The sequence below is a fragment of the Stegostoma tigrinum genome, chromosome 7 (genome assembly GCF_030684315.1).
Source record: "Stegostoma tigrinum isolate sSteTig4 chromosome 7, sSteTig4.hap1, whole genome shotgun sequence".
Lineage (NCBI taxonomy): Eukaryota > Metazoa > Chordata > Chondrichthyes > Orectolobiformes > Stegostomatidae > Stegostoma > Stegostoma tigrinum.
In genome coordinates this window covers 101802895-101815982 of record NC_081360.1, presented here as the reverse complement: position 1 = coordinate 101815982, position 13088 = coordinate 101802895, and the positions used below count along the sequence as shown (strand labels likewise).

General features: G+C 50.3%; 1 protein-coding gene across 4 annotated transcripts in view; it reads left to right on the top strand.

Moving 5' to 3' along the window:
* LOC125454451 (anion exchange protein 3) overlaps positions 1 to 13088 on the top strand; it is a 169663-nt gene that overhangs the window by 94738 nt on the left and 61837 nt on the right. For all 4 annotated transcript variants that reach the window (XM_048535249.2, XM_059647564.1, XM_059647565.1 and 1 more), the window contains 3 exons: positions 4621 to 4757; positions 6134 to 6314; positions 12579 to 12714. In XM_048535249.2, coding sequence (XP_048391206.1) covers positions 4621 to 4757; positions 6134 to 6314; positions 12579 to 12714 — 454 coding nt within the window. The remainder of the gene's footprint in view (positions 1 to 4620; positions 4758 to 6133; positions 6315 to 12578; positions 12715 to 13088) is intronic.

Below are 13088 nucleotides of genomic sequence, written 5' to 3'. Positions count from 1 at the left end.
TAAGACATTTTGTGGATATCACAAAATCATTTCGAAGTCACGAGATAGTTCAGAATGTGACCAATGTTCTGACAGCACAAAAAGTTGGCTCAGGCCTTGGTGTGTTGGTGGTGTAGTTGGTTCAGGCTAGTTTTCTGGAAATGTGAGTTCAATTGCCACAGTTGGTTGAATGCTGGTGGAAGTTTGAATACAATAAAATCTGAAATTATAAAGTATGCTTCATGTTAACCATGTAGAAATTGTCACTTCACAAAAACCTATCAGGTTCACCAGTGTTCTCCTTCTGGGGACGGAAATCTGCCATCCTTACGTCGTCTGGCCTTCATGTGACCCACATTAAACTGGGCATTAAATGCCGCTCTTGCCAGCCATGGTGATGTCCTTCCTACTAAAATTTTACATGGGTTGTGCATATTACTGGCTGGGCCAGTATTTCGTGACCTCCCCTAATTGCCCATTGGGCAGTTAAGAGTCAACCATGTGATTGTGGGTCTGACGTCACCTGTAATCCTGTGATCAAATGAAAACTGTGAGCCAGTTCACACACAGAAGGCTCCCACTTGCAGCCATGACAAGGTTGTTGTATTTGTGATGTTAGTCGATGATATTAAGGGTTTGGCATTGTTTTGGAAACCATGGAGAAATCTGCTAGTCCTCTCTGAACCAGTGGCTATGGGATTGGTTACCTCCATCTGAGGAGGCAGACAGCATCTCAGTTCATCATCACGCTGAGCGGCAACATCGCTGAAAAAGCTGCATTGCCTCACTACTGACCCTCAGTAACCACCCTCAGACACAGACATTCCCGATGGTGGACATGTCCAGAACCAGGGATCACCGTATGAGGATTTGGGGTAGAGCATTCAGGGTGGAGATGAGGAGACATTTCTTCACCCAAAGAGTGGGGAGCCTGTGGGATTCATCACGACAGGAAGTAGTTGATGCCAAAACATTGAATGTATTCGAGAGGCAGCTAGTTAGTGCACTTGGGGTGAATGGGGTCAAAGGTTATGGGGAGAAAGCAGGACGAGGCTATTGAGTTGGATAATGATCGTGATGAATGGCGGAGCTGGCACAAATCTCCGGATAGCCTCTTCCAGCTCCGATCTCCTGTGTTTCTATTACCCTCCGACAGTGCGACACTCCCTCAGCACTGACCCTCCGACAGTGCAGCACTCCCTCAGCACTGACCCTCCGACAGTGCGGCACTCCCTCAGCACTGATCCTCCGACAGTGCGGCACTCCCTCAGTACTGACCCTCCGACAGTGCGGCACTCCCTCAGTACTGACCCTCCGACAGTGCGGCACTCCCTCAGCACTGACCCTCCGACAGTGCGGCACTCCCTCAGCACTGACCCTCCGACAGTGCGGCACTCCCTCAGCACTGACCCTCCGACAATGTGACACTCCCTCAGCACTGACCCTCCGACAGTGCGGCACTCCCTCAGCACTGACCCTCCGACAGTGCGGCACTCCCTCAGCACTGACCCTCCGACAATGTGACACTCCCTCAGCACTGACCCTCTGACAGTGCGGCACTCCCTCAGCACTGACCCTCCGACAATGTGACACTCCCTCAGCACTGACCCTCCGACAGTGCGGCGCTCCCTCAGCACTGACCCTCCGACAGTGCGGCACTCTCTCAGCACTGACCCTCCGACAGTGCGGCACTCCCTCAGCACTGATCCTCCGACAGTGCGGCACTCCCTCAGTACTGACCCTCCGACAGTGCGGCACTCCCTCAGCACTGACCCTCCGACAATGTGACACTCCCTCAGCACTGACCCTCTGACAGTGCGGCACTCCCTCAGCACTGACCCTCCGACAATGTGACACTCCCTCAGCACTGACCCTCTGACAGTGCGGCACTCCCTCAGTACTGACCCTCCGACAGTGCGGCACTCCCTCAGCACTGATCCTCCGACAGTGCGGCACTCCCTCAGTACTGACCCTCTGACAGTGCGGCACTCCCTCAGCACTGACCCTCCGACAGTGCGGCACTCCCTCAGTATTGACCCTCTGACAGTGCGGCCCTCCCTCAGCACTGACCCTCCGACAGTGCGGCACTCCCTCAGCACTGACCCTCCGACAATGTGACACTCCCTCAGCACTGACCCTCTGACAGTGCGGCACTCCCTCAGTACTGACCCTCCGACAGTGCGGCACTCCCTCAGCACTGATCCTCCGACAGTGCGGCACTCCCTCAGTACTGACCCTCTGACAGTGCGGCACTCCCTCAGCACTGACCCTCCGACAGTGCGGCACTCCCTCAGTATTGACCCTCTGACAGTGCGGCCCTCCCTCAGCACTGACCCTCCGACAATGCGGCACTCCCTCAGCACTGATCCTCCGACAGTGCGGCACTCCCTCAGTACTGACCCCTCCAACACTGCAACACTCCCTCAGTACTGATCTTCTGAGAGTGCGGCACTCCCTCAGCACTGACCCTCCGACAGTGCGGCACTCCCTCAGTACTGACCCTCTGACAGTGTGGTACTCCCTCAGCACTGATCCTCCGACAGTGCGGCACTCCCTCAGTACTGACCCTCTGACAGTGCGGCACTCCCTCAGCACTGACCCTCCGACAGTGTGACACTCCCTCAGCACTGACCCTCTGACAGTGCGGCACTCCCTCAGCACTGACCCTCCGACAGTGCGGCACTCCCTCAGTACTGACCCTCTGACAGTGCGGCACTCCCTCAGCACTGACCCTCCGACAGTGCGGCACTCCCTCAGTATTGACCCTCTGACAGTGCGGCCCTCCCTCAGCACTGACCCTCCGACAGTGCGGCACTCCCTCAGCACTGATCCTCCGACAGTGCGGCACTCCCTCAGCACTGACCCTCTGACAGTGCGGCACTCCCTCAGCACTGACCCTCTGACAGTCTGGCACGCCCTCAGCACTGACCCTCTGACAGTGCGGCGCTCCCTCAGTACTGACCCCTCCAACACTGCGACACTCCCTCAGTACTGATCTTCTGAGAGTGCGGCACTCCCTCAGCACTGACCCTCCGACAGTGCGGCACTCCCTCACCACTGACCCTCCGACAGTGAGGCATTCCCTCAGCACTGACCCTCTGACAGTCTGGCACTCCTTCAGTACTGACCCTCCGACAGTGCGGTACTCCCTCAGCACTGACCCTCCGACAGTGCGGCGCTCCCTTAGCACTGACCCTCCGACAGTGCGGCGCTCCCTCAGCACTGACCCTCCGACAGTGCGGCACTCCCTCACCGCTGACCCTCCAACAGTGAGGCATTCCCTCAGCACTGACCCTCTGACAGTCTGGCACTCCTTCAGCACTGACCCTCCGACAGTGCGGTACTCCCTCAGCACTGACCCTCCGACAGTGCGGCGCTCCCTTAGCACTGACCCTCCGACAGTGCGGCGCTCCCTCAGCACTGACCCTCCGACAGTGCGGCACTCCCTCAGTACTGACCCTCCGATAGTACAGTGCTCCCTCTGTACTGCTTATGACAGTTTAGACTGTGCACTAAGTTCTCTGGGGTAGATATGAAGCCACAACTTTCGGATTTTGCGGTCAGTGCTAACCAATGAGGAATCTGTAACAGACTAAATGCTTATAAATCTCATTGACACATGCACTGGATGGGTTGCCATGGTAATATCTCTGGGTCAGCGATAGAGTCGGTGTATTGGTTCAAATCCTACCACTGAGGCTGGATTTGAATTTAATAAATGAGTAATTGAAAGCCTGCCCCAACAAGACCACTCATGACAACGATGATGAATTGCTGTAAAAACCCATCTGGTTCACCAATGTTCTTTTGGAAATGTCCCATCCTCACCTGATTTCGCCTACATCTGACTCCAGAATCACAGCAGTGTGGTTGACATTTGACCCTGGAATGAATGGATTACCTTGTGAGGAAAGGCCAGACAGCCTGGGCCTGTATCCTCTGGAGTTTAGAAGAGCCGGAGGGGCCTTAATTGAAACTTATCAAATCCTGAGGGTGGGAATATGGAAATGACATTTCCCCTCATTGGGAACGTCCGGAACTAGGCTCATTGATTAAGAATAAGGGGTCATCCATTTAAGATAGAGATAAGGAGGCATTTCTTCTCTCAGAGTGTTGTGAGGCTTTGGAATTCCCTTCCACAAAAGGCGATGGAAGCAGAGCCTTTTGATATTTTTCAGGCCAAGGGAGATTCTTGCTGACCAAAGCGGGGACCGGGGATGTGCAGGAATGTGGAGTATTGGTCAAAATCAGATCAGTCACAATCTCATTGAGAGGTGCGGCAGGCTTGAAGGGCTGAGTGGTGGACTCTTGTTTCTATAACCTCCCTCTGAAAGGGCCCTTGTGTGTCGCTTGGTTGGAGGGGCAATTGGAAATGGGAAGCAAACTGAGCCGGTTACAACCCCATAAAAGAGTGAAGGAGAATAAAGTCTTGATGGATGGTGATAGTAAGAACTGCCGAAGCTGGAGTCAGAGATAACAACGGTGTGGAGCTGGAGGAACACAGCAGGCCAGGCAGCATCAGAGGAGCAGGAAAACCAATTTAACATCAGCTGCCAGGCCTGCTGTGTTCCTCCGGCTCCACACTGTGTTATCTTGATGGGTGGCGGAGCTTTTCCAACCAATATCCCTCTTCATCCTTAGGCCACCGATTTGAAGACAATCCAGGGGTACGTCGGCATCTGGTGAAGAAACCATCAAAAAGTCAAATGAGTAAAGTCAGCATTAAAATCCCGCAGGCCGGAATGAAGAAATTCCGCCCAGACAGAAAACCCCACGAGGTACAGAGCATTTCCTACACTTTTACTCTGCCGTCGTTCAATGTCATATGGCAGGTGTATTTATATGGTGCCTTTCACAACCTCAGGGATGGCACAATGGATCAGGGGTGGCACGGTGGATCAGGGGCAGCACAGTGGAGCAGGGGCAGCACAGTGGCTCAGTGGTTAGCACTGCAGCCTCACAGTGCCAGGGACCCGGGTTCGATTCCAGCCTCGGGCGACTGTCTGTGTGGAGTTTGCACATTCTCCCCGTGTCTGCGTGGGTTTCCTCCAGGTGCTCTGGTTTCCTCGCACAGTCCAAAGATGCGCAGGGTAGGGGGATTGGCCATGGTAAGTTTCCTGTAGAGTTCAGGGGTGTTTAGGTTGTGTGGGTTGGTTATGGGAAATGCATGGGGAAGGGAACGGGTCAGGATGATCTTCGGAGGGGAGGTTTGGGCTGGAAGGCCCGTTGTCACACTATAGGGGTTCTATGATGATTTTCAGTGGATGAGGCACTTTCTGGAAGAGCTGTCATGTTGGAAATTCCATTTTGGGCACAGCAAGATCTCATAAACAGCACCAAAATAATGACCAGATCATTTGTTAGTTTAGGGATAAGAACTGCAGGCGCTGTAAATCAGAAACAGAAACAGAAGTTGCTGGAAAAGCTCAGCAGGTCTGGCAGCATCTGTGAAGAAAAAAATCAGAGTTAACGTTTCAGGTCCAGTGACCCTTCCTCAGAACCTTACAGAGGAATGGTCACTGGACCCAAAACATTAACTCTGATTTCTCTTCACAGACCTGCTGAGCTGTTCCAGAAACTTCTGCTTTGTTCCTTGTTATTAGTTTAGTGAGGAATGGAGGTTGGGGCAGGACTTTGGTCATGGACTCGCTTGCTGCGTGTTCAAAGTGAGGTCAATGAATCTTTTACACGGCCCCCTCAGAGGCCAGTCTGGGCTTCAGGTTCATCTTCTCCTCTGAAGGACAGCATGTCTGGCAGGATAGTAGCCCAACCCTGCCCCCCCCACCCCCCACTCCCTACCTCCAGTCCTGTAGGTCATAGGCCCGAGGACAATTAGATCCAGGGTAGAATTTGAGGAAATGGTACTGAGCATGTCATTGGAGTTCAGGACTGCGTCCCCTGTGGTTAAGTCAGCAGTAGGCATTTCTGGGTGTGGCACTGAGGCAGTACCTTCCTGAAGGATGGTTGGGATGGTGAGGGTAGGGGTTTGAGGGAAGATTTAGCATCTCAGTTCAGCTCGCCGCTCATCTGATCAGGCAGCTATGGCTTTCTGAGCATCTGTCTCACTTTTGCACACCTCCACACCCACCCCCCCCCCCCCCCACCACCCCATCCTCGCACTCCTGCAACCCCCACCCCTCAACTGTTCCAACAGGTTTTCGTCGAGCTGAATGAGCTCGTGCTGGGGAAGAACAATGAGATGATGTGGCAGGAGACTGCTCGGTGGATCAAGTTTGAGGAAGACGTGGAATCAGAGACGGACAAGTGGGGAAAACCGCATGTGGCCTCTCTCACATTCCGCAGCCTCCTGGAACTGAGGAAGACCATTGCGCAAGGTGAGTACTGCTCCAGAGTACATCTGTTGACCTAACCATCCTTCTTACTCTTCCTGAAGGCAGCTTCCAACCTCATGCCCGCCATTCTCTGGAGTTCAGAAGATCACAACTTCTTTTCCTACGTTGATGGGACGTGGGTGTAATCGGTAAGGGCCAATATTCTTAATTGCCTTTGCCTCCTGTCACCCCATTACAGGAAGGATGTGGAAGCTTGGAAAGGTGCCGAGGAGATTTACCAGGATGTTGCCTGGTCTGGAGCGCAGGCCCTATGAAGAAAGGCTGAAGGACTTGGGTCTGTTCTCATTGGAGAGAAGGAGGCTAAGAGAGGATTTAATAGAGACGTACAGGATGATCAGAGGATTTTATAGGGTGGACAGTGAGAGTCTTTTTCCAAGGATGATGACGGCAGCTTGTACGAGGGGGCACAGCTACAAATTGAGGGGTGATAGATTTAAGACAGATGTCAGAGGCAGGTTCTTTACTCAGAGAGTGATAAGGGTGTGGAACACCCTGCCTGCCAATGTAGTTAACTCAGCCACATTAGGGCATTTAAACAGTCCTTGGATAAGCGTATGGATGATGATGGGATGGTGTAGGGGGAGGGGCTTAGATTAGTTCACAGGTCGGCGCAACATCGAGGGCCGAAGGGCTTGTTCTGCGCTGAATTGTTCTATGTTCTATGTTCTAACTGAATGGCCTACTGTGAAAATGTGAGGCTGTGCACTTTGGGCAGGAAGAACAGAGGAGCTGGATATTGCTGAAAGACTGCAGAAAGTTGCAGCACAGAGGGATTTTGGGAGTACTATGCATGAATCACAAAAAGCCAGTATCCAAGTTCAGTGAGTAACAGGGAAGGCAAATGGAACGTTGGCCTTTATTACAAAGGAAATAGAGCATAACAGTAAGGAGGGTTTGCTACAACTATACAAGACACTAACCAGGCCTCAGCTGGAATACTGTGAACAGCTCAGGGCCCCATATCCAAGGTAAAATAGACTGGCAGTGAAGACAGTCCAGGGAAGGTTCACTGGGCTGATCCCAGGCATGGAGGGACTGTCTCATGAGGAGAGGTTGAGTGATTTGGGATCTGTCCCCATTGGAATATAGAGAAAGGAGAGGAGAGCTTGTTGAAACATGCAGGATCCCCTGGGGACCGGATAGGGGAGATGTGGAGAGGTTGTTTCCCCTCGTGGGAGAGTTTAAGATCAAGGGTGCATCCTCTCAGAATATGGGCCAACCATTTAAGACTGACGTGAGGGGAATTTCTTCTCTTAGAGGGCCTGTGGAATTCTTTACTGTAGAGGGCTGTTGAGACTAGGTCATCGAGTACATTCAGGGCTGTGATAGACAGATCTTTAGTCAGAAAGGGAATCAAGGGTGATGGGGAAAAGGCAGGAAAGTGCAGCTGAGGATTATCAGATCAGTTATGATCTCATTAGATGGCAGGACAGACTTGATGGGCTGAATGGCCTCCTTCAGCTCGTATGTCTTATGCTCATATGGTTATTTCAGAGGACAGTTAAGATTCACAACATTGCTGTGGGTCTGGAGTCATATTGTAGGCCAGACCTGCTAATGATGACAGTTTTCCCTCCCTAAAAGGCATTAGTGAACCGGCTGGGTTCCGGTTCATGGTCACCGTCACTAAGGCTAGCTTTCAATTCCAGGTCTTTTAACCACATTTAAATTCCATGAGCTGCTGTAGTGAGATTCGACCCAGAACATTAGCTCAGGCCTTTGAGTTATCTGATCATGCCCTGGAACTGGATTTACGTCAGGCAATGACTCACATCCTGATCCTGGGGCTGAGGCTATGCTGAGCTTAAGGAGTGGGGCTATCCACTTGGGTCAAGCCCAGTTCCAGCATATCCTTAATGTTCATCTTTTCACATTTGGTGGTAATTTCTCAGCCTCAGTTTCTGAGATGTCCTCCCGAAACCTCTCCACATCTCCTCCACCTCACTCCCACTGACAACATTAAAGCGTTTCTTACAGTTTTCCCCTTTCTCAAAGTTTTGGATGCCAAATATTTCCACATGTTATGTTTGTGAGGGTGCAGAAAATATTTAAAAGGATGTTGCTGGGACTGGGCTTTGACTTAAAGGGAATGGCTGAATAAGCTGGGGCGATTTTCACTGGAGTATCAGAACCTGATGGATCACCCCATGACAGGCACGGATAGAGTGAATAGCTAAGGCCTTTCTTTCAGGGTAGGCAAGTCCCATAAGACATAGGTTTAATGTGAGAGGGGAAAGATTTGAAAAGGACCCAAGGGATAATTTTGTTTTTACACAGAGGGTGGTGCGTGCATGGAACGAGCTGCCAGAGGAAGTGGCGGAGGCTGGTACAATTACAACATTTAAAAGGCATTTGGATTGTTACATGAATAGGAAGAGTTCAGATGGATATGGGCCAAATGCTGACAAATGGGACTAGAATAATTTAGGATACCTGGTCAGCATGGACGAGTTGGGCCAAAGGGTCTGTCTCCATAAGTTATGACTGAATGACCTTACCTGGCTTGGTGTCGAATGTTTCAAAAATAGAAATTGCTGAAAAAATTCAGCAGTCTGGCAGTATCTCTGGAGAGAGGGCAGAACTGTTCTGTTCTGAACAAGGGCCATTAGATCTGAAACTTTGTTTTCTCTCCATGGATGCTGCCAGACCTACTGAGTTCTCCCAGCAACATCTTATTTTGTTTCTGACTTTTGGCATCCACAAGGTGGCGTTCACTATGTCACTGTGGTCCAGTGGATAGCACTCCTGCCCCTGAAGTCAAAGATTATGGGTTCACGTCCCCCGACAGGGCTTGAGCTAAAAATCATTGAGCCCGTTGCCTACTTTAGGGGCCCCACGATGGCTCAGTGCTTAGCACTGCAGTCTCACAGCACCAGGGACCCCAGTTCAATTCCACTCTTAGGCAACTGTCTATGTGGAGTTTGCACATGCTCCCTGTGTCTGTGTGGATTTCCTCCAGTTTCCTTCTACAGCCCAAAGATATGCAGGCTAGCTGGATTGGCCATGCCAAATTACCGGTAGTGGTCAGGGATTTGTAGATTAGGGGGATGGGTTTGGTGGGTGCTCTGAGGATCAGTATGGACTTGTTGGGCCAAAGGGCCTGTTTCCACACTGTAAGAATTTTATGATCTGCAGTTCTTTCTCTTTGTTGATGGGTCTTGAATATTGTTTGATAACTATCTTGTGTCATGCTGAAAGATGTTTTGACGGTTATAAAACAAGATAAAATATAAGAAATTGCTGGAGAACCTCAGCAGTTCTGGCAGCATCTGTGGAGAGAAATCAAAGTTAATGTTTCGGTCCAGTGATCTTTCTTCAGAACTGACAGTAACTGATTTGTTTCTGATTTCCATAATCCATAATTCAATTGTATTTTATATAAAGTAAGGTTAATTTATAGGTTTATCAGTGTTCTGTGTGGGTTAGAGGACTTGAGGGGATTTACTGGCAGAACTCAGGACAATATCTTGTGGTTCACCAGAGAGTTCACACAGACTGGACTCCACGTGGTGAGAAGGAGCTGTCCAGAGATGTCCAGTGCTGAAATAACATCTCCAGTCACTTCCCAAAGCCTCTTTGCACCTGTCGATATGTGGGGTGCTCAGGGATCATCAGTGCGGAGGGAGGGAGAGGGGGAATGCAAGTGGCAAGACAGTGTTTTGGGTGAATGTATATGAGGTCCAGGGTTTCTGAGCATTGTAACTGAGCTTGGATGAGGGGATGAAGCTAAGGAAGAGATGTAAATAGCAAGATAGAAGATCTCAGTCTGAGTGTTCCCCAACCGTAAACTTTGCATGAACCAGGAAATCCATTCCCTATTGAAGACCAGAAGTGGGCCATTCAGGTCAGACGACCCTGACTAATACTGAAAATCCAGATCTGACCTCCACCAAGCCATCAGGAGGCCAAGAGGCAGTACCAGACCAAGTTAGAGACCCAGACCTACCAAACAGACTCCTGCTGCTTATGGCAATGCCTAAACAACATTATGGGAAACAAAATGAAGCAGAACAAGCAGCAGGCAATGACACATCCCTCCCTGACACGGTCAGTGCTTTCTATGCTCTGAGCAGAATATCACCTGATGGTTACGCCTGCCTCCACAGTCCTGGTCATACCTGTTCCCTCTGTCACTGTTTCATACCTCAGATCGTGCTACCTGGGTGTCAACCCAAGGAATCTGACAGGCCCAGACAATGTCCCCGGCCAAGCACTCGGATTCTGTGCAGACCAACCAATGGAGGTATTCACCACCATATTCAACCTCTCCCTCCTACAGGACAAAGTCCCCAACTGCTTCAAGAAGACAACCATCATCCATGTACCTAAGAAAGCACATGCTGTGTGCCTTAATGACTACAGCCCAGTGGCTCTGACCTCAATAACCATGAAGTGCTTTCAGAGGCTGGTCATGGCCCACATCGACTCCAGTTTCCCAACCTGCCCTGATCCCCTACAGCTTGCCTACTGATGTAACAGGTTCACAGAGGATGCTGTATCCCTAGCATCTGGACAACACAGACACCTATGTCAGTCTCCTACTCATTGACTACAGCTCTGCCTTCAACACCATTAACCCCTCCAGGCTGAAGTCAAAACAATGTGACCTTGGTCTCGGCTCCACCTTCTGCAACTGGATCTTCAGCTTTCTGAGCCATAGGCCACAATCAGTGAGGGTAGGAAACTGCCCCTCCTCCATAGTTATACTCAACACTGGAGACCCCAAGGACTTATCCTCAGCCCCCTACTATACTGCTTGTACACCTACAACTGTGTTGCCAAATTCGGGATGAACGCCATCTACAAATTCGCTGAAGACACCCCAGTAGTGGGACGGATATCTAACAAAGAAGAGTCAAACTACAGAAGAGGGATAAAGAGCTTGGTGACGTGGTGCAATTAAAACAATCTGCCTCTCAATGTCGGCAAAACTAAAGGACTGATCATCAGCTTCAGAAAGAAAGGAGGAGAACATGCCCCCATCTACATCAGCGGAACTGAGATTGAAAGGGTGGAGAGTATCAAGTTCCTCGGAGTGACCATAACCGACGACCTGTCCTGGTCTTCCCATGTTGACGTGACAGTCAAGAAGGCACAACAATGCCTCTTCTTTTTCAGGAAGCTCAGGAAATTTGCCATGTCCATAGGGACAATCACCGAACTTCCACAGACGCACCATAAAAAACATACTGTCCGGGTACATAACGGCCTGGTTCGGCAACTGCTCTGCCTCGGACTGTAGGAAACTACAGAAGGTGGTGTGCACAGGCCAGACTGTCACAGAAGCCAACCTTCCATCCATGGACTCCATTTACACTGCTCGCTGCTGCGGAAATGCGGCCAACATCGTCAAATACCCATCGCACCCTGGTAATGAGCTCCTACAACCTCTTCCATCAGGCAGAAGATACAGAAGCCTGAACACACGCATCACCAGGTTCACAAGCAGCTTCTTTCTGGCTGTTATCAGACTGTTGAATGGCCTGTAGCCTCAAATAATGTAAGCTGCAATGTAACCTGTTTGCCTCTAAGTCTTTTTGATCTGTATATCCTTTGCTTGCTGTGATCTGCCTTACCGCTCACAAACAAAGCTTTTCATTGTATTTCAGTACATGTGACAATAAAATCAATCAGTCAATGGAGGAGTCGGGGAGAATGTATTCAGGGTGAGAATGTTGGAGTCAGTGTTCAGGGAGTGAGAAAGGAGCTTGAAGGTTCAGGGGATTATTAATGGGGTGATGGGGCAAATGTAGACAGCAAATGGGATTCGTAAGGTCAAGGTACGGAGAACATAAGTGGGGATAAGGAGATTATAAGGTATGTAAATGGGGAGAGAGGGGTCAGGCAGAATATAATTGGGTTGGGGGAATTTACACAGACTCTGGAGAATTTTGGGGACTATCTTTCTTCACGGTTTGAGAGATTTGCAAGTGGGGAGAAAGGAATGCATCTCACCCCTTGAGGTGGGAAGAATTTCTGAAAATAACCCCCTCCAAGTTCCCCTCCCAACAACTCACCACGCTGACTTGGAAATATATCGCCATTCCTTCACTGTTGCTCGGTGAAAATTCCTTCCCTAAGGGCATTGTGGGTCAACCTACAGCATATAGACGGTAGCAGTTCAAGGAGACAGCTCAACATCATCTTCTCAAGAGGCAACTAGGGACGGGGCAATAAATGCTGGGCCCTTGCAGCGATGTGCCAGGAGTGAATATAAAAAAAACAGTGTTTGTGGGTCTCTTGCAGGAGCTGTGCTGCTGGACCTGGAGCAGAAAACCTTGCCTGGAATTGCCCAGCTGGTGGTGGAAACCATGGTGATTACAGATCAGATCAAACCAGAAGACAGGGCCAATGTACTGAGAGCACTCCTTGTCAAACACAGGTACCAATGGGGCGGGGGTGGCAGCTGGCTATTGTGTCCACAGTCATCCGAGAATCAGAACTACCATGGGAGAGAGTGACAGATTGGAATATAATGAAGTGGTTCAGAGGAGTCTAAATATAAAATAACTGACCTCTGGGAGGGACTGAGTGACTGACTGGAATCTAATGGAGGGGTTTGGAGTGGTTTAAATACAGAATAACAGATACCTGGGAGGGACTGACAGACTAGAATCTAATCAAAGGGTTCATGGTGATTTACATATAGAATAACAGATACCCAGGAGGGAGTTACAGACTGGAATCGAATTGAGGAGTTCATGGGGGTTTATATACAGAATAACAGATACCTTGGGAGGGAGTTACAGACTGGAA